Below are 19,292 nucleotides of genomic sequence, written 5' to 3'. Positions count from 1 at the left end.
TGTAGAAAGAGTAACTCACCTTCTCAAAACAAGCAGTGTGCACAATGCCACTTTGTACAGTTACTCTCCAATCCATTAACTACCATCTCCCTAGTTCAAACGCTTTGCATCCAGTTGCCTAGTCCATTCAAATACGGCAATCCTCAACTTCGAAAGTATTACAATACAGGAGTCTCTTTAGCTCCACTCTACTTAAGTATATTCAATTTTAGGGGAACTCAATACTAGCATTTGCAGATTAACGAGCTAACCCTTCGATTTTTTGTTGGTAGTATGTTGAAAGCACATACTCTCTACAGTTTACACACTGAAAAGAGGGTTGATACACATCAACTTATTGGAGCCCAATCAATGTAATCCTCAGTGGAATTGCAGAGATTTTCTTCGGAAGCTTTAAGAGCTTTGAATAATTTCTCTCTGGATACATTAAGTTCTGCTGTAGCATGTAAGTATTTAAGGGAAGAACCAAACGATTATAGTAACTGAAATTAAATAACCAAAGAGGAGACAGATATAAGATAAAAATACGCATATAGAAGCTCAAATGAGACTCTAGGACTTCGGTACAAACACGAATCGTGCTCTCCACCGCAGGTTATCGCCATAAAAAGATAAGTAAAAGAAAGAAAATCCAAACGGTAATATTCTAGTTCTCATCTATCATGTTTGCAACATCTAATGCTTTTAAGGGAATATTCATCAGTATTCTGACAAAACCTAAAAAGAGGAACAGCTCAGTGCCTCCTTGTCTTAGATTCACTCTTAGAAAGCGCCGATCCTGAAATCTTGTTGACTTCGTAAAGCAAAGCAGCTGAGAACAAGAAGCTGCAAGAAAGCACAACATGTCAGCACCCTCTTCTTCCGGGCTATAAAGTCTGCATGCAGTTAAAATTTTCAGACTTTAGTATCACAAATGCAGAAATAATTCTATACATATTCAAACTATTTTCTCAGTGGCTTCCGCTTTCCTTGGCACAAAGGGTACTGTAATTACTTATAATTGCAGTTTCCAAGAGGGCATTTTTCCCAGCAGAATGCCAAGAAACCCAAAGCTCCCCGGGTGGGTGGGGGGCCGCATGCTTGCTTGCATTTTTGGCTCAATAGCTTGTCTAACTAATTATAAAACGCCATGCTGGCCATGATACACTAGAGGAAACCTAAGCGACAGAATGGAACATAAACTTTGCAAACTTTGCAAATTCAATGAACAGAGGTTACGTGGTACAATGGATAGTGATGGTGATGGCAGCACGAGGAATACTTAACTACACTGACTCTCTGGAGAATAAACCAAGTTTTAAAGCAAATAAGCACAGAGGTACATATGCTCTGGTCATTGAACCATAATGGGGATCACTTGTCAATAGAGTGTTACAGTTCCAAATTCGGGTCAATGTATGCTTTGAAGCATTCTTTTGGGGTCATTTACTGATCCTTCTTCAGGAAAATTATTATGTAAAATGTGTATGGAAAGATCAAAGTGCTGAACCTAAATCAACTTGCATCTCATAAGGGCTAGACCATTACTAACCATTCACTACATTTGAATACGATAAACTCGAGACAGTAGTTTTTTATTTGAAAAATTACAAATAGAAGAGTAGAATACACTGTAATACTAAGCATTACTCATTGAAGGTTTTTTCACCATAGATTGCAAAAGCGCAACATTTATGTTTTAGAGCTAACACAATTAGATTCATGTTGGCCTTTACTAATTATTTAGGTCATGTGTAACAACATTATGTTTTGCAAAGGGGTAGAGTGATCTAGAAGCACTTTAACAAGTATACGAAGGAACAAGTTTCTATCCTAAAAATAAACAAGACCATCAAAGGCATGATCCATCATAACCAGCATGAAATCCAAAATCATCCTCTTGGGAGAAGCTTGGGGAATAAGAGCTTCTGATTAAAAGAGTGCAATCTTCACAATGATAATAAAATTACCATGTTGTGATACAAACTCGGTGAACAGTGCCGGCAGCAATGAGAGCAACTGCTTCAGCCAATATAACTGCAAATAGAAGAGAGGAAAAATAGACTTGAATGAATACACTTGTTCCACTTCCATGTGAACTATGTAATGATGCATTATGTGGAAAATCGGCGTAATTTCTAGCAGGTGAGCCTTCAGTACAGTAGCAACCAATGAGGAAAGCATCATTCTCACATGCAAATTACAACATGAAAAACACACAAACTGTAGAGATAGTCAGAACTTATGTTCAGTCATAGAAAACAACATTACATGGAGCACGTCAACAAGCATTACTTTTAGTAAGAATGATGCATTACTTACTGCATACAGAATTTACAATTCAATAGTCTAACAATCACCGAATGTTCACAAGTGGACAATAAATTGTGACTAGGGTGTAAAAGAGGCCCATAAATCCTCCTATTAAGTATAGAAATACACATGGGGAAGAACTGTTCAGTGTGATAAGTTTTAAACTCCTATACCACATCACTTCGATGGCCACCAACCATGTCATGTTTGTCAACACATATCAGCATTGTAAAGTGTCCTGATGCTGATGCCCAAAAATTAATGTCAGCATGTGCCCTTAAACAGCTAATAGGCAGAATTGGCCAAGTGAATTCAGACACTCATGCTATTCAAAGTTCATTTACAGGGCAAGAGGGATGCTACGTAATGAAATGCAACAGCATGTGCATTCCTCCATATCTAATCTGCCAATTCTCTAGTAGATATCTTGATGAAAGTAATAAGCGAAAACAACAAATGAGAAATAAAACCACTGTCCACTTACCAGCACCCCAACCAGTTCTCACGCTACACGATTCCTGGAAGTTGCCAATAAACTGCAAGAGCAGCATTTCATCAGTGTGAAAAAGAGAGATTTGATAAAAACTACGCACAAAAACAGTCATGGAGGGACCGCACATAATTTATTAACCCATCCATACATTCCCAGCAGCAATAACATGTTACAATAATGGCTGAAACAGTAAATTTAGACTCACTGTAAGCAGGACAAGGAATAGGATAGAACTAGTGAACCCTCCGAGTATTGTGAACAGCTCCGATGATGCCAACTTCCCTCTGTACATTTCTTGAAGGGAAAGAACGACGGTAAACAGAAGGAAGGAGTATACCATGGAACTCCCTGACCCGGCCATTGGACTTAATAAAACAACAAACAGAAAAAAACCGGAAACCCATCAGCAGAGAGTTGAATGGTACGAATAGAAGCAGCAAACACAGTCAAGATCACCTGAAAATTTGCAGCTAAATTGACACAATCAATCTTTAAACCAAGAAACCAGAACAAAGTAAAACAAGTTTTTTTTTAAGAATCAGCAAATATTTTCACAGTCATTAATTTATTCGAGAAGCTGTCCAATTTCAAATCTCAACAAAAACCACAATGAATCAGATTCTGCAAGAAGTAAAACAACCCAAGATCAGATTTGTCCCCAGTGCATCCATCCAAGCATTAGCCCACGAATCGAATGCAAAAGAGGACACAAATCGCTACTCAAACCACAAAGTCGAGTCCCTGGAAATACAGTCAAATTCTTGATTACCCAATACCCAAGAACGGCGACCCAGATCAGAAGGCCTGGTTTCGACTTGTTGGGTGAGATCCAATTTCACCGAGAATGTAAACCCGTACGATCGGAAGTTGAAAAAGATCCGATTACCTGAGAAGGGTTCGGCGGTGGTGCCACCTTAGTTGGAGCTAGCGGCGGCGGCGACTGAAGATGCAGAGAGATCGAGAGTGACGGAGGGATACTACTAGATACACGGGGGACTTCCAAGGTACGATGATGGACCGTACACCCACAAGCCAAAAGGTTGTAAAATCGAATTATTTTTTATTATGATGATTTTTTTTTGGTTTAAAGGAATAAAATATCATTATTTTCTCAAATAAAAATTTAGATTTTATTTCAAATAAGGATTTTTTTTTATCAAACAAATAAGGGCTTGAAGTGCATTCATTTTTCCAAATAATGGTTAGGAGTGGATATTGTTCAAATAAAGGCATGAGGTGGTTAATATCAGTTTTAAAAAATGGCATGACTTTCTGAATGGTCAAGGGTATTTTCGTCATTTACACATTTTTAAAATTTTTTCCATTTCCTTTCTTTTTCTTTTTTCCTTTTTCTTTCTTTTTTTTTTAATTATTCTAGTTTGTTCTTTTTATGGTGGCCGCTATGAAAAGGGTTGGGTGAGGTCGACCTCAGATGAGCTTTTGAGGGCTGCCTCACCCAAGGCGAGGGTCGCCTTGCCTTGTCGAGGCGAGACCTGCCTCGCCCTAGGCGAGGCCGTCCCTCACTTGTGGGAGACAAGGGTGGCCCTCGCCCAACCGTTTTCGGGCATTGTCGGCGGCCGGTCTAGAAAAAGAAAAAAAAGAAAGAAAAAATGAAAAAATAAATTAAAATTACAATTTTATTTGGACGAAAATGCCCTTTACCTACTGGAATATTTAGCCAGTCGGTGACTGACGAGGTTAGGCCTTTATTTGAAACGGTCATAGCTACTTCGGTCCCTTATTTGAGACTGATCCTTATTTGATATAAAGTTCATTTCAAGCCTTTATTTGAAAAAAATGATGGTACTTCAAGCTCTTATTTGAAATTTTCCCCGAATTTTATTACGATGATTAACAAGTTTTAAACTATGCGTTGTCACAAGCAGCAAAATGTCGTAACATTTTACTTTATTCTTAGAAAAATTATCCGATCACTCTTAAATTTATTGTATGAATGCCAATTTAGTCAAACTTTTTTTAGTCTTAAACATTTGCACGAAATCACAATGTAGTCTTTTTGATCAATTTTCGTCAGAAAATTGCTAACGTGATGGTTTAGTCATCACTGGCCATCCAACGTAATATACCGCCACTTCAGCGATATCCGGTGAAATTTAGTTGGAAAGACTATATTAAAATTTCACGCAAAAGTTTAAGATTAATTGGCGCAATTGAAAAATTTGGGACCAAATTAATATCATTACAATAAATTTAGGATTGATTGGACTATTTTCCCTTTTATTCATTTACAACAGTTCACGAAGGTACACGACGATAAGTCATAACAAAAGCAAATCTATCGTAAACTTCAATTTTTTTCCTTACGTTACGTTACTTACTTCAGTACATATTAACCAAGAGCAAAATGTTGTAATCTTGGCTTTTTCTTCTCCTACGATGCTTATAAATGTTTACTATGACCGATTATAATGAAGGGCAAAGCGGCGTAAAAAGGGTTTCTAAGGTTAAGTCCTAACTAGGAGCAAAAAGTTGTAAAATTGAATTTCTTTCTTATGACCCATTATAAACATTTATCATAATTCATCGTAAGAACGAGTTAAAGATTATACATTTAGATTTTTTTGTGATACTTTTCGAAGGTTTACGATGGTTTGCCATGATGAAGAGCAAAAGGTTGTAAAAGGGAATGTTTTTCTAACGATGATTTAGAATTATTTACAATAATGTGTTGGAACAAAGAACAGAACGTTATAAAATTTCATAATTTTTTTTACAACACTTCATAAAAGTATACAATGGTAAGACGTGAACAAGAGCGAAACATCAAAACTTGGGCTTTGAGGCAGAAGGTCTTCTGGCAATATCAGGCATACTACTACTAATCGATTATTTGGCCATTCGTGATCGGAAATTTTTTTCTTACAACACTTTAAAAACTTACCACAGTTGTTTGTAATAAAAAAACAAAACGTCGTAAAATTATTCTTTTCCCTACAATGTTCTACAAATGCGTGACAATGATTGGCCGTAACAAAGAGTAAAAGGTTTTGAAATGTTAGAAGAAATTTCCTAAAACCAACAACTAAGTCTTGGTAAGGTTTTGATCAGTTCAAAACTTGTAAAGTACCAATGACCTAGCCGCAGTTAGAGCGTGATGAACGCACCCACCAAAATACATTGTTTTGAATGGCGTCAAACACCACCACATGTCAGGAAGTGTGATAATGGCCGGTGGTCACACGAGTGCGATGAGAACCAAAATGAAACTATAGGCGTTAGCATGAAACCTTCAACCTCCTCTTCTGTGACAGGAAAGTGGCACTTACCCTTAACCTTAAATGGAAAGATGTTCTCTCTTCACTTCTACACCAAACTACCTTTTTCATCTCTCTCTCTCTCTCTCTCTCTCTCTCTCTCTCTCTCTCTCTCTCTCTCATTATCAGCTTCATTTGCAATCAATTTGAGCACAGAGAGAGAGAGAGAGAGAGAGAAGGCCCCAAAAGAAGTTCACACAAGGAAAGCAGAAGACTGATAATAAAATCATTCAGAGAGAGATGGGGAGAGGGAAGATAGAGATAAAGAGGATAGAGAACACGAACAACAGGCAAGTTACATACTCAAAGAGAAGAAGTGGGATCATCAAGAAGGCCAAGGAGATCTCTGTTCTCTGCGATGCTCATGTCGCCGTCATCATCTTTGGCTGCTCCGGGAAGATGCATGAATACTGCAGCCCCAAAGCTTCGTATGCATCTTCTCTATCTCTGTCTCTCTTTTTCCCTGCCTTTTGGGGCAGTACAGATACTTTGACAGTTTGTAATTTGTTAATGTTTGTTCTTTCCCTTGGGTTAAGGTTGGTTGATATATTGGACCAGTATCACACACAGTGTGGGACGAGGCTTTGGGACGCTAAGCATGAGGTGGGTTTTTCAATTTGTTGTGATTTTAGGTTTTAATATTTTGCAACCCTAGCTAATATCATCAATTCTCCAAGCAAAAAAATCTGTGATTGGGATTTCACCCGCTTCTTCTCTTTCTTCCTTTAAATCGGATTATTCATAATTTTAGTTCCAAAGAAAAAAAGGAAAAAATAAAAATAAAACCTAGTACTGTTGATTTGGCACCAAATATACCTATGTTGCATGCAAGAGTCTATTTATTTATTTATTACGTTATCTGTAATTTCTTTGAGATGATCTTTATTGTTGTTGGCAAAGTCATGTTGGTTTTCCTACCTTGTGATTGATCTTCTTTTCATGACAAGCCATCAAAAATGAGAAGCACTCTAAATTATTTATTCAGTGTCTTTAGGAAATGTAGCTCTTGCATACTTTTCTTTTTTCCTTTAACTTATATGAAAGAATGTTAGGGTTTTCCCGAAATAATGTGAAATCTTTCAGAATCTGAGTAACGAGATTGATAGGATCAAGAAGGCAAACGATAACTTGCAGATGCAGCTCAGGTTCATCTCTCTCTGGACTTACTATTTATTTATTTCAATTGGTAAAACAATACTGATTTACATATAATACACTTAAATTAATTTTCAAATAGGCACCTAAAAGGAGAGGACATAACATCACTGAATTATAAAGACTTGATGGTCTTAGAAGATGTTCTCGAAAACGGCCTCGGATGCGTTCGAGACCAAAAGGCAAGTCTCTCCAAGGTCTCAAAGAAACTATTTTTCTATTATTGTTTAATTATATTTCACAAGAAGATATATATAAAAAGAATTTGTTATTTCCAAAGTTTTTACTAAATTTTCCGTTTGTGTGTGTTGCAGGACGAGGTTGTCGTGAAACATAGGAGAAATGTTTGTCCCAAAACCAAAACCCTGTTATATTTACTCTCATATTTGGGAGCTAAAAGAAACTATATTGTCTAACTTCTTTTTTATTTTTCTATTTTTATTGAATTTAACCTTTTCAGCTGAAGCAGAAGGAGGAGGTAATTAAGGAGCTCTATCTCTTTGGGGTAAGTTCTTCGACCTTTAACTTGATGATGCATGTGCATATTCATCAGGTAATTTAAAAAGAAAAAAAGAAACAAAATGGGTAATTGTGCAATAAATAATTAATAATTCCAGTACCTAACTCTAATTAGCTTGATATAGATTAGGGTTTTGAATGGAGCCGAGTTTGGTGAAAGTAAGATCGTTATCAATTGGCCAAGATGGTCTCAACCTCATTTCATGGTTCCCCAAAAGAGTATATAGGGTTTGGTGATGATTTTTGTCTCATTCTTATGTAGTGGTCCAATTCTTTGCCTCTGCCTCATCTTATGCCAACTAAAATCAATCCCCTTTTTTTTTGTAATCGATTAAAAGACATAACAAAGAGACGGAACTAATCTACAGATGAAGAAAGGCAAATATATAAAGAGTATCAAATTTTGTAGACGAGTGATGTGGGATACTTTAACAATTTGTTATACGATATTTCTTTTATGCTAAAGACTATGTAAATGTTGACAACACCGTGAATACCAGTCGGAGTTCTAAGGAATAAAAAGTTTCGTACCCATTTCGAGAAACAGAAACTACAAATTTTTTAGATATTTTCAAGAGGCACTTTGTATACATATCAGAGCGAACTTTATTGAATTATACTAATTTATCTAGAAATCGACATTTTAAATGTTCAAGTTGCAAAATCAATGAAAATTTACGAGTCAACAAAGGCTATGTATTAGGTTCTGTTTGAAACTAGATTGTGGAAAATTGCTAGCTGCATAGCTAGGAAAGATAATGCATAAGAAAACTGGATAGAGCAAAACCATCAAACAAGATTCACTTTTATATCTATTAGAAAATTGATTCTTGCTTTATCACTAGAAGCCCTACACATACACAATTGTGTATGACTATTTTTTTTACATTTTAGTCCAATATTAATAATAGAATTGGCTATGAAGTTATTGCTTTTTATTTGGAACTACTTTTCCAAAATAAATTGTATACAAATCAAAGCTTTGAGAAAACGAAATTGACAGTTTTTTTTATGAGAAAATCATAAGAAGTAGATCATTTTTGTTGCATATTATCCTTATTTGTTCACAATTTTAAGGGTATTCTGAAAACATATTTAGGGCAGCAAATAGAGTAAAACATCTCCTTAAAAATAGGAGAAAGTTATGCATGACTTTCTAAAACAAACCTTACGTTACACATTTATCCCCATTAATGTAATAGATTCAAAAAATCCTCCTAATAAGAGTGGAAGAGGACAGAAAAATTATCCCTATATTAGATATCTTTTCCAATTATAAAATAGATAGACAGATCGATAGAGGGCATCGATGTTAAACTTAGAGATATGGTTTCCGTATTATTTGTCGAAAACACTTTAGGTTCACGTGTATATTAGTCACAGAAACTCGAAATTCAATATCTTAATTTAGGTGTCTCCGAGTACAAATTAAACATGGACCAAAGATCTTGATCTTCTAGTTGCAGGAACCTTCGGAGGGGAGTATAGTAACAAGTACTTAATCACTGAAATTTACATGCAGTTGCATATAATATTACGAAATGATTTCTTTGAGCATTTCATGTCTATATTGATTTTATGGGAGGACAGAGAACTTTGATACATCGGTCCCTCGTCCATAAAGCTAAACCTAGCTTCTTGTTCAAGGTGCAGATGTCCGTATGGCATATACATTACCTTCTGCATCACACCATATAAAATTCTCTTCCCTTTCTTTTTCCCTCTTTGTTGGGGGGTTTCACTTACAGCAACATACGGAGATGATGATGGCTGAAAATGGCAGAGGTGGGGATGATGCATACCATCAAAGACTCAACTCTCACACGCCTTTCGCCATCCGAGGTCGGCCAGTTCAGCCGAAGTCGCGAGAAAGAATCTGAAACTTCTCCTGCGGTGATCGACGATTCAACACTCGAGTTGCCTTTGCACGCTACTTTATGAAGTCTCTTATATATGTATGTTTCCAGGGTGATATGTTAGCAGATGCCGGATAGTGCGTACATATTGAATGTACAAGGTGTAATTGAAGCGCCTTGGCTTGGCTTTGGACTAGCTAGTCTTTTGTTCTTTAGTACTTCTAAAAACCATAGCGATTCACTTTGAAGTCCAAGAAATTGTGTGCATTATGATTTTCTTTGTGCAGTTGATTTCGTATTGTTCATGGGGTGTTTCTCCACGCGCATATGGATCTGCTCTCCACGATCCCATTCCCCTTCTATTTCTCCTCCCCAAGGTTGTGATGAGTGTCCGTCTTACTTTGGTTCTCGCTTTCAATTGATTCCCACTAAGCCCTATCTATCGAGAAAATATTGGGTGCCCTCGAATTCCACAATGGCAAAAAATGAATGCCTCTCTGTGCGACACGTGTCGAGGGGCCCCACCCGGTCAGACACCTCCAATTTTCATAATAAAGCGCCTCTCTCTCATCTCTCGGCAATCTCGCGCCCCCAACCTCTCTCTCTCCTTCCAGATCTACTCAGAACTTGCGCTCCCTCCGACTCCTCCGACACCGCCTCTGACGCCGATGCCGACGCCTCCAACTTTGATGCCGCCGACGCCTCCAACTTTGATGCCGCCGACGCCGACGCGGACGCCTCGACTCTACGTGTTCACGCTCCCAACCTCTCTCTCCTCCCAGACGCGACGCCTCCGATGCCGATGCCTTCTGTACTCTGAGAACTCGCGCTCCCTTCGACGCGACGCCTGCGACAAAGGTCCACGGCCTTAGCCCTAGTTGACGCTGACGTCTACGACGAAGCCTGACACCCTAGCCGCCGCCCTAGGCCTAGCCGACGCCGATGCCGATGCCCTCTGCCTCCGCCTCGACTAGCTCTGCACCTCTCGACGCCGACGCCATTGCCCTAGCCGTAGTCGACGCCTCTGCATCCGCCTCGACACCTTGCGGTTGTCACTGCTGCCCGATGAAGCTGTACCAAGCCCCCGCTCCGCCCTAGCTTCGAGAGGAACAGATTTGAGTGAGTTCAATTTTTGCTCCCTAGCTTGCTGCTGGTTATCTCAAAACTTTTCTGATTTTACAAGTGCATATTACTGAAGAGAGGTCTAAGCTTCCAATTGCATCCTTCAAGGATGTCATCACGTCATCTGTAGATTGTCATCGGGTTATTTTTTACCATATGCTTAATATCTTATAGGTTATTCTTATAGAACATATGCATTTGTTTTTAGTATGCTGATTTCCAATGCTATCATTCAAGAACTTTTCTGGACATATGCTTGACTAGAATCTTTAATTCATCCTTGGACTTATTGCTTGTTCTTTATACAAAGCCGATAGTTCTTATATCTGGTGAGACTGGATGCGAAAAGACCACACAGGTTAGGTTATTAACTCTTTGCTTTGTTTTCTTTATGGTACATAAATCGTGTTCAATCTGAAATATTCCGTGGGGGTATGCTTGCTCACTATCTATTCGAAGAAATGCTTAAACCAAAAGAAATGGTTGAAGAACAATGGTTTATCGTCATTTTGATTTTGTGTTGGGCTCCTATGTTTGGTCGTCGCAAGATCACAGTTTTAGATCGTACTCTGCTTTTTTGGAACTTGAAAAATGAATCATGAGTGTCTCTATGAGTGGCTGATCCAATCGTATCACTGTTTTCCTATACAATCCTCTTGCTATGTCTTTCTGGCGTGTTGTCATGCTATCTCAAGGCAATATATACAAGGTTAGCTGATGATGTTTCACACACGTAATTTTTTGGGCCATATCCTCTTTCTTTACGTCCCATTGAGTCTCTCTCTCTCTCTCTCTCTCTCTCTCTCTCTCTCTCTCTCTCTCTCTCTCTCTCTCTCTCTCTCCAGCGCGTGCGTTCTTTGCTGGTGGTGCACAGAACACTCATACAACAGTAACAATAACAATCCAAGCATTATCCCAACATGGACTCAGCTGTTGATTATGTATGTTGGAATGAACTCCATTACAGATCCAATATGAGTTTGCTTTATCCATAGAGTAGTTCAGCAATTAGGACAAGCTCACTGCTGAGATAGGAGTTGCCTCTCGTATCCTAGAGTGCAACTTCCATTTGTTCAATGCATCAAATAACTCCGTCAATTTTGATCGATCATGTCATGCTCCTCTGATTTTGGGTTAAACTACTTCTGTCCTAACGTTTCTTTTCATTTGCTCTGGCATTTTGAGATAAAGCGCCAACATTCCTATGCCAGTATGAGAGTTCATCCTATTAATATTTCAGGATTTCAATCCTTGAAGTTCAAAAACTACAAAATGTCTTATCATTCAAGACCTTGGAGAATAATTCAGATGGGTAGAATATCATGCGGATATGAGTCATTAAATTTGTTGTACTCAAACGTAACTCTATGTCTTATCATTTGCAACGGACTTGCTGTACTCATATGTAACTCTATGTCTACCTTCATATAATTCGATGGAAGTCCTATTACTTTTGAATGGTTCATGCACTTTCGTGCGTATCTTTTTCTTCTTAACAAATGACTTCGGTAATCTAATCTAGATCTAAAGTTATGAAGAGCATAAAAAAAGAAGGCAAGATTAGCCCACAATGGACACAGATATGTTGAAAGTCAACCATTAATGAAAGCTAAAGTACCTTGAGACAAAACTTTCAAAGCGAAAAAAAATCAGGAAGAACAGCACTCCAATCTCCATTTAAGCTCCTCTGTATAGTTCATCATATCAGTATTTCGGTGCTGTGATGCTCCCATGAGGTGCTAAAACTAAGTTGAGATTGAAATCGAGTTTCATGTGAACTACATTGTGATTTAAATTTTTAGTGCCTACATTGCTGATGCTCGATGCCTGGCTAATGTCTATTGTTTAGTGTATGCTTATTCTCCAGTTTATAGAGTGAGATTGACACGAAGACTGGCTGAACTCCATCAAAGCTGACATAGTCCGCCTCGAAAGGTATCGAATTTTGTCTGTTTTGGCTATCTTTTCTGATAATGAACTCCACATTAAAGTTTTGTGAGGATAATATGAGTATGGACATCCGTAACAATTGATATAGATCTATTTCTCGTTAAGTAGTGTTATTACTAAACTTAAATCTGCTAGAATTATCTTTGAAGCTTGCTGGTGGGGACTGATTTGGTGTTATTTTAATCCCAATTTGGTCTCAATTTGGGTGCAAATTTATCGGATGGCTGAATCAGAGGTAATTTTGTCATGCGCACTATGTGAAATATCCTTTGCTTTCTTAAGTAACGGATGAAATGTTATTTTGCATGTAAAAGCACTACGTTGATAACTTTTTTTTCTTTTGGTTGCAACATGAAATTTCCCATCTTGCACATGTAATGCGTGATATAGAAAAAGATTATGAGTTTGTTGTAGGAATGATTTTTTCAAATGAACTCAAAGCATACCACAAGTATGTGACCTATGCAATTGGTAAAGGGTTTGGGGGTGAGGAAGGGTACTATGTTTAAAAATAGCAAAGGAGAATTAACCCGATGGACTTTTGTGTGCAATTATGAGGGGCATTCTCTTAGCTCTTCTGATCAAGAAAAGAAATATGAAAGGTATGAAGTTAGATGTGGCTGTCTTGCTTATATCAAATTTATGGTTGACAATAGTGTCTATGAAGTCATTGAGTATATTTTTTAGCATAATCATGCATTTATTCCGAATGATCAAAAGCATTTGATTAGATGTAAAAGAATCATTTTTGAAACTTGTAAGGGTATATTAGTTGATATGATTAAAGCCGGCATTGTGGGGACTACAGCATATAAGTTATGAAGCAGGAGGAAGCAAAAACTTGGGTTTCAACCTGCGTGATTGTCAAAATTATTTGCAGAAGAAAAGAGCCGATGGAATAAGTGTTCTAAATAATTTTCATTTTATGCAAATGCAAAATCCAATGTTTTCATACGCTGTACATGTAGATCAAGATGGTAGAATGACAAATTTATTTTGGAGAGATAGCATATTGAAATTTGATTACGACTGTTTTGGTGATATGCTAGTGTTTGATACCACATATCGTACCAACAAATATAATATGATATGTGCACCATTTGTCGGGATTAATCACCATTGGAAGAATGTTATGTTCGGTTGTGCATATTTGTTGGATAGATGAGACTGCATAATCATTTATTTGGTTGTTCGAGGCTTTTTTGAAGTCTATGGGAAATAATGCTCCAAAAACCATGTTCACTAATCAAGACCAAGCCATGGAAAAAGCCATTAGGACGGTGTTTCCGAATACATAACACCGTTTATGCACTTGGCACATCGGGAAAAATGCTAACCAAAACATACCACATCTTTACCATAAGCCGGGTTTTAAGGATACATATTTTTTAGCGCTTATGTATAGATGTACATCGGAGGAAGAATTTGAATCTACTTGGAGGGAAATGGAAAAAGAGTGGGGTACTGCAAATAACACTTAGCTTCGTAGATTATATGACATTAGACACAAATGGAATTCAGCTTTTGGTCACGACACTTTTACAAGTGGTATAAGATCCAGCCAAAGGAGTGAGAGCACCAATAATGTCTTCCAACGTATGTCGACGAAGACATTGACTCTTGTAGAGTTTGTTCACCACTATGAAGAACAAGTGAAGCACATGAGAGAAATTGAAACTCAAGATGATCACAGTAGTCGAGGGAATCCCAAATTGGCGATTTTGGATAATGACATCTTGATGCATGCTACTTTAGTGTATACCCGTACCATTTTTAAATGGTTCAATGATGAATTCTTGGAAAGTATCTTTCAACGTATTTCAAGTGAATCATTTGATTGGTCGGTTTATTTTTTACTCTCAAGTTAAAGGGGAAGTTAAATGGGAGTGAATATGTTGTCAAATTTGACCCTGTAGACTCTTCAGTTTCTTGTGATTACAAATTATTTGAATTAAAAGGGTGGCTATGTAGCCATGCCTTGAAAGTGTTAAGTGAGAAATCATCGATTACGGTTATTCCATCTCCCTATATTTTGAAAAGATAGAGTAAGGGCGCCAAAGAAGGGATTGTGAAATGATGAACCTCATGAAACGGCATCGGGTTCACTTAAATTTAATCGATATTCCACGTTAATGCATCAATTCGCGGAACTAATGAGTTTGGGAGCCGAGGATGAAAATACTATGAAAATAGTGACGAAGAGTATGAAAAAAGCGAAGGCTAAAATTATGTCATACAAATCAAGTATGGTTGTAACTGATGATGCTAGTGATGATGATGATAATGGGGCTTCTTTATGCGAGATTCCAGTATTGGACCCCCTTCGAAGGAAAGCAAATTGAATGAGTTATGGAAGACTTAAAAGCTCAAGTGAGAAAATGAAGAAAAAAGCTAAGAAAGGGACACCTCCAACGCGAATAGAAAGTCGAGGTGAGTGACATATTATTCTATTTAATATGATAAGTTAAATTTTTTGCTTATGTTACATGATGCCAATTAACATACTTATTACTTTGTAATGCACAGTTGGTTGTTCAAGCAACACGTGATGAAACTCATTTCCTAGATTATTCGAATAATTCAAATCAATTTCAAAATGCCTTTTATCCTAGCGACATTGGTGATCCTACAGTAAATCTAAATTTTCATAATCAGGTATGTACTCTTAGTCTTCCATTTGTATTTACATTTTACTACTTTTGTCATTTTTAAATATGGATGCAACAGCCACCATACATCATGCCGCCAGTGATTATGAGTGGATTTTGCCCATTCCCTAGTTAGGTATTTAATAGCTTGGTGTATTACCATACATTTGATTGAACTTATCATATACATGAATGTGATAATATTGGAAAGCAAATTAGTGACAAATTAATTATATGTAGATGCAATCACCATACATCATGCCGCCAGGGATTATGAATGGAATTTCCCCATTCACTAGTCAGGTGCTTATTATAAAATCATTTTAGATCCTAGTATTATTTCATCTTATTGTTAATGGTTTCTTCTGTATAGATGTTAGAGTATCATAATAGATCTCACGGAACCATTTTAAGTCAGGTGCAACTTGCTGTTTTTACTCATGGGATTATTTGAAACATATTTATCTTGGCATTTGTTTAGTAAAATGTAAATAAATTAGTTATTCCTTTGTGCAGGGGTCATCAAACTCTTTTCAGCATCCAAGGGTGCATGAGTTGAACGATTCTAAATGAACACATACCAATTGGCCGAAGTGACCAATTTTCATGAATTCTTTGTCAAGTAATATGATTTGAGGCACAATGGAGGAGTGAGCCATTGACTCTGTTGTTGGACCACTAGGGACATTCTCTATGAAGGTACTGTCTGTGGCCAAAGTCTTCATGCTCAAAGGTGTATAAGGGCTTCTTCTATTCTTCATTTTCAATTTTTCAGGTAATCAAGATATGGTATATCCACGGATGAACCTCAAGGTATGTGATCAGACTTGGTGTTATGAATTGAGCTACTTGATTACCCCTTGCTAAAGCTGGAAAAATTTGCTTCCATTTTTGTCACCTTCATAATCTTCTGCTGTTTTAATTTTTGTCTATTGGTTAACAATAGCAAAGCAATGGGATTGTGTCTTGAGATTTTCTTTATCTAATTTTTTCAGGTTTATGTGCTCGGGAATCTTAAGACGGATACTTATACTGATGACAACTGGAGGATATCATTTGCAAACAGGCTGACCCATATTCCTGATGAGCTCTTTCTGGTGAGTGGATGGATTGTTATCTCTGCATTTTTCAGCTGAAAAGTTAGGATAATGTCACATAATTTATGGCCAAGAAATTGAAGAGTCTCCAGGGTCAAATTTGACAACATATTCACTCCCATTTAACTTCCCCTTTAACTTGAGAGTAAAAAATAAATTGATCCATCAAATGCTTCACTTGAAATACATTGAGAGATACTTTCCAAGAATTCATCATTGAACCATTTAAAAATGGTACGGGTATACACTGAAGCAGCATGCATCAAGATGTCATTATCCAAAATTGCCAATTTGAGATTCCCTCGACTACTGTGATCATTTTGAGCTTCAATTTCTCTCATGTGCTTCACTTGTTCTTCATTTGAACAAACTCTACAAGAGTCAATGTCTTCGTCGATATACGTTGGAAGACATTATTGGTGCTCTCACTCCTTTGGCTGGATCTTGTACCGCTTGTAAAAGTGTCGCGACCAAAAGCTGAACTCCATTTGTGTCTTATGTCATATAATCTCCGAAGCCAAGTGTTATTCGCAATACCCCACTCCTTTTCCATTTCCCTTCAAGTAAATTCAAATTCTTCCTCCGATGTACATCTATACATAAGTGCTAAAAAATATGTATCCTTAAAACCCGGCTTATGGTAAAGATGTAGTATGTTTTGGTTGGCATTTTTCTCGATGTGCCAAGTGCATAAACAGTGTTATGTATTTGAAAACACCGTTCTAATGGCTTTTGCCATGGCTTGGTCTTGATCAGTGAAGATGGTTTTTGGAGCTTTATTTCCCATAGATTTCAAAAAAGCCTCAAACAACCAAATAAATGATTATGCAGTCTCGTCCATCCAACAAAAATGCACAACCGAATAGAACATTCTTCCAATGGTGATTAATCCCGACAAATGGTGCACATATCATATTATATTTGTTGGTATGATATGTGGTATCAAACACTAGCACATCACCAAAACAGTCGTAATCAAATTTTGACATGCTATCTCTCCAAAATAAAATTGTCATTCAACCATCTTGATCTACCTAAACAGCGTATGAAAACATTGGATTTTGCATTTGTATGAAATGAAAATAATTTAGAACACTTTGACAATCTCCCCCACTTATACCATCGGCTCTTTTCGTCTATAAATAATTTTGACAATCACGTAGGTTGAAACCCAAGTTTTTGCTTCCTCCTACTTCATTTGCTAGAAACTTACATGCTATAGTCCCCCCAATGCAAGCTTTAATCATATCAACTAATACACCCTTACAAGTTTCAGAAATGATTCTTCTACATCTAATCAAATGCTTTTGATCATCCGAAATAAATGCATGTTTATGCTAAAAAATATACTCAATGATTTCATAGATACTATTGTCAACCTTAAATTTGATACGAGCAAGATAGCCACATCTAATTTCATACCTTTCATATTTCTTTTCTTGATCAGAAGAGCGAAGAGAATGCCCCTCACAATTACACACAAAAGTTCGTCGGGTTAATTCTCCTTTGCTATTTTTAAACATAGTACCCTTCCTCACCCCCAAACCCTTTGCCGATTGCATAGGCCACATACTTGTGGTATGCTTTGAGTTTATTTGAAAAAACCATTCCTACAGCAAACTCATAATCTTTTTTTATATCACGCATTACATGTGCAAGATGGGAAATTTCATGCTGCAACCGAACGAACAAAAAGTTATCAACGTAGTGCTTTTACATGCAAAATAACATTTCATCCGTTACTTAAGAAAGCAAAGGATATTTCACATAGTGCGCATGACAAAATTACCTCTGATTCAGCCATCCGATAAATTTGCACCCAAATTGAGACCAAATTGGGATTAAAATAACACCAAATCAGTCCCCACCAGCAAGCTTCAAAGATAATTCTAGCAGATTTAAGTTTAGTAATAACACTACTTAACGAGAAATAGATCTATATCAATTGTTACGGATGTCCATACTCATATTATCCTCACAAAACTTTAATGTGGAGTTCATTATCAGAAAAGATAGCCAAAACAGAGAAAATTCGATACCTTTCGAGGCGGACTATGTCAGCTTTGATGGAGTTCAGCCAGTCTTCGTGTCAATCTCACTCTATAAACTGGAGAATAAGCATACACTAAATAATAGACATTAGCCAGGCATCGAGCATCAGCAATGTAGGCACTAAAAATTTAAATCACAATGTAGTTCACATGAAACTCGATTTCAATCTCAACTTAGTTTTAGCACCTCATGGGAGCATCACAGCATCGAAATACTGATATGATGAACTATACAGAGGAGCTTAAATGGAGATTGGAGTGCTGTTCTTCCTGATTTTTTTTCGCTTTGAAAGTTTTGTCTCAAGGTACTTTAGCTTTCATTAATGGTTGACTTTCAACATATCTGTGTCCATTGTGGGCTAATCTCGCCTTCTTTTTTTATGCTCTTCATAACTTTAGATCTAGATTAGATTACCAAAATCATTTGTTAAGAAGAAAAAGATACGCACGAAAGTGCATGAACCATTCAAAAGTAATAGGACTTCCATCGAATTATATGAAGGTAGACATAGAGTTACATATGAGTACAGCAAGTCCGTTGCAAATGATAAGACATAGAGTTACGTTTGAGTACAACAAATTTAGTGACTCATATCCGCATGATATTCAACCCATCTGAATTATTCTCCAAGGTCTTGAATGATAAGACATTTTGTAGTTTTTGAACTTCAAGGATTGAAATCCTGAAACATTAATAGGATGAACTCTCATACTGGTATACGAATGTTGGCACTTTATCTCAAAATGCCAGAGCAAATGAAAAGAAACGTTAGGACAGAAGTAGTTTAACCCAAAATCAGAGGAGCATGACATGATCGATCAAAATTGACGGAG

The 19,292-nt window shown here is 37.1% G+C and overlaps 2 protein-coding genes and 1 pseudogene across 4 annotated transcripts; 2 read left to right on the top strand and 1 right to left on the bottom strand.

The window, feature by feature from the left end:
* Window positions 1-473: 473 nt before the first annotated feature.
* Window positions 474-3,805, bottom strand: LOC115687233 (uncharacterized). The gene is made up of 5 exons (XM_030612722.2): window positions 3,672-3,805; window positions 2,991-3,150; window positions 2,777-2,828; window positions 1,950-2,016; window positions 474-825 (listed from the first exon to the last, which is right to left on the bottom strand). Exons 2-5 carry the CDS (start codon window positions 3,144-3,146, stop codon window positions 735-737), a joined length of 366 nt encoding a protein of 121 aa, XP_030468582.1. The 5' UTR covers window positions 3,147-3,150; window positions 3,672-3,805; the 3' UTR covers window positions 474-734.
* A 2,400-nt stretch (window positions 3,806-6,205) lies between these two features.
* Window positions 6,206-9,895, top strand: LOC115687226 (agamous-like MADS-box protein MADS9). 3 transcript variants are annotated; one of them, XM_056319532.1, is made up of 7 exons: window positions 6,206-6,488; window positions 6,597-6,663; window positions 7,144-7,205; window positions 7,298-7,397; window positions 7,530-7,559; window positions 7,685-7,720; window positions 9,483-9,895. In XM_056319532.1, the coding sequence occupies exons 1-7, from the start codon at window positions 6,301-6,303 to the stop codon at window positions 9,612-9,614; spliced, it is 615 nt and encodes a 204-aa protein (XP_056175507.1). In that variant the 5' UTR covers window positions 6,206-6,300; the 3' UTR covers window positions 9,615-9,895. The 3 variants fall into 3 exon arrangements, with proteins under 3 accessions (XP_056175507.1, XP_056175508.1, XP_056175506.1); XM_056319533.1 differs by having other exon boundaries at window positions 7,676-7,720; window positions 9,518-9,895; XM_056319531.1 differs by having other exon boundaries at window positions 7,676-7,720.
* A 637-nt stretch (window positions 9,896-10,532) lies between these two features.
* On the top strand, window positions 10,533-16,111 carry LOC115662508 (uncharacterized; annotated as a pseudogene).
* Window positions 16,112-19,292: the final 3,181 nt, after the last annotated feature.

Source organism: Syzygium oleosum, unplaced genomic scaffold (genome assembly GCF_021117445.2).
Source record: "Syzygium oleosum isolate NSW1041296 unplaced genomic scaffold, Sole_v2.1 Sole_v2.18, whole genome shotgun sequence".
NCBI lineage: Eukaryota > Viridiplantae > Streptophyta > Magnoliopsida > Myrtales > Myrtaceae > Syzygium > Syzygium oleosum.
The sequence above is the reverse complement of the archived record's forward strand: the minus strand, read 5'-3'. Positions and strand labels throughout refer to the sequence as shown.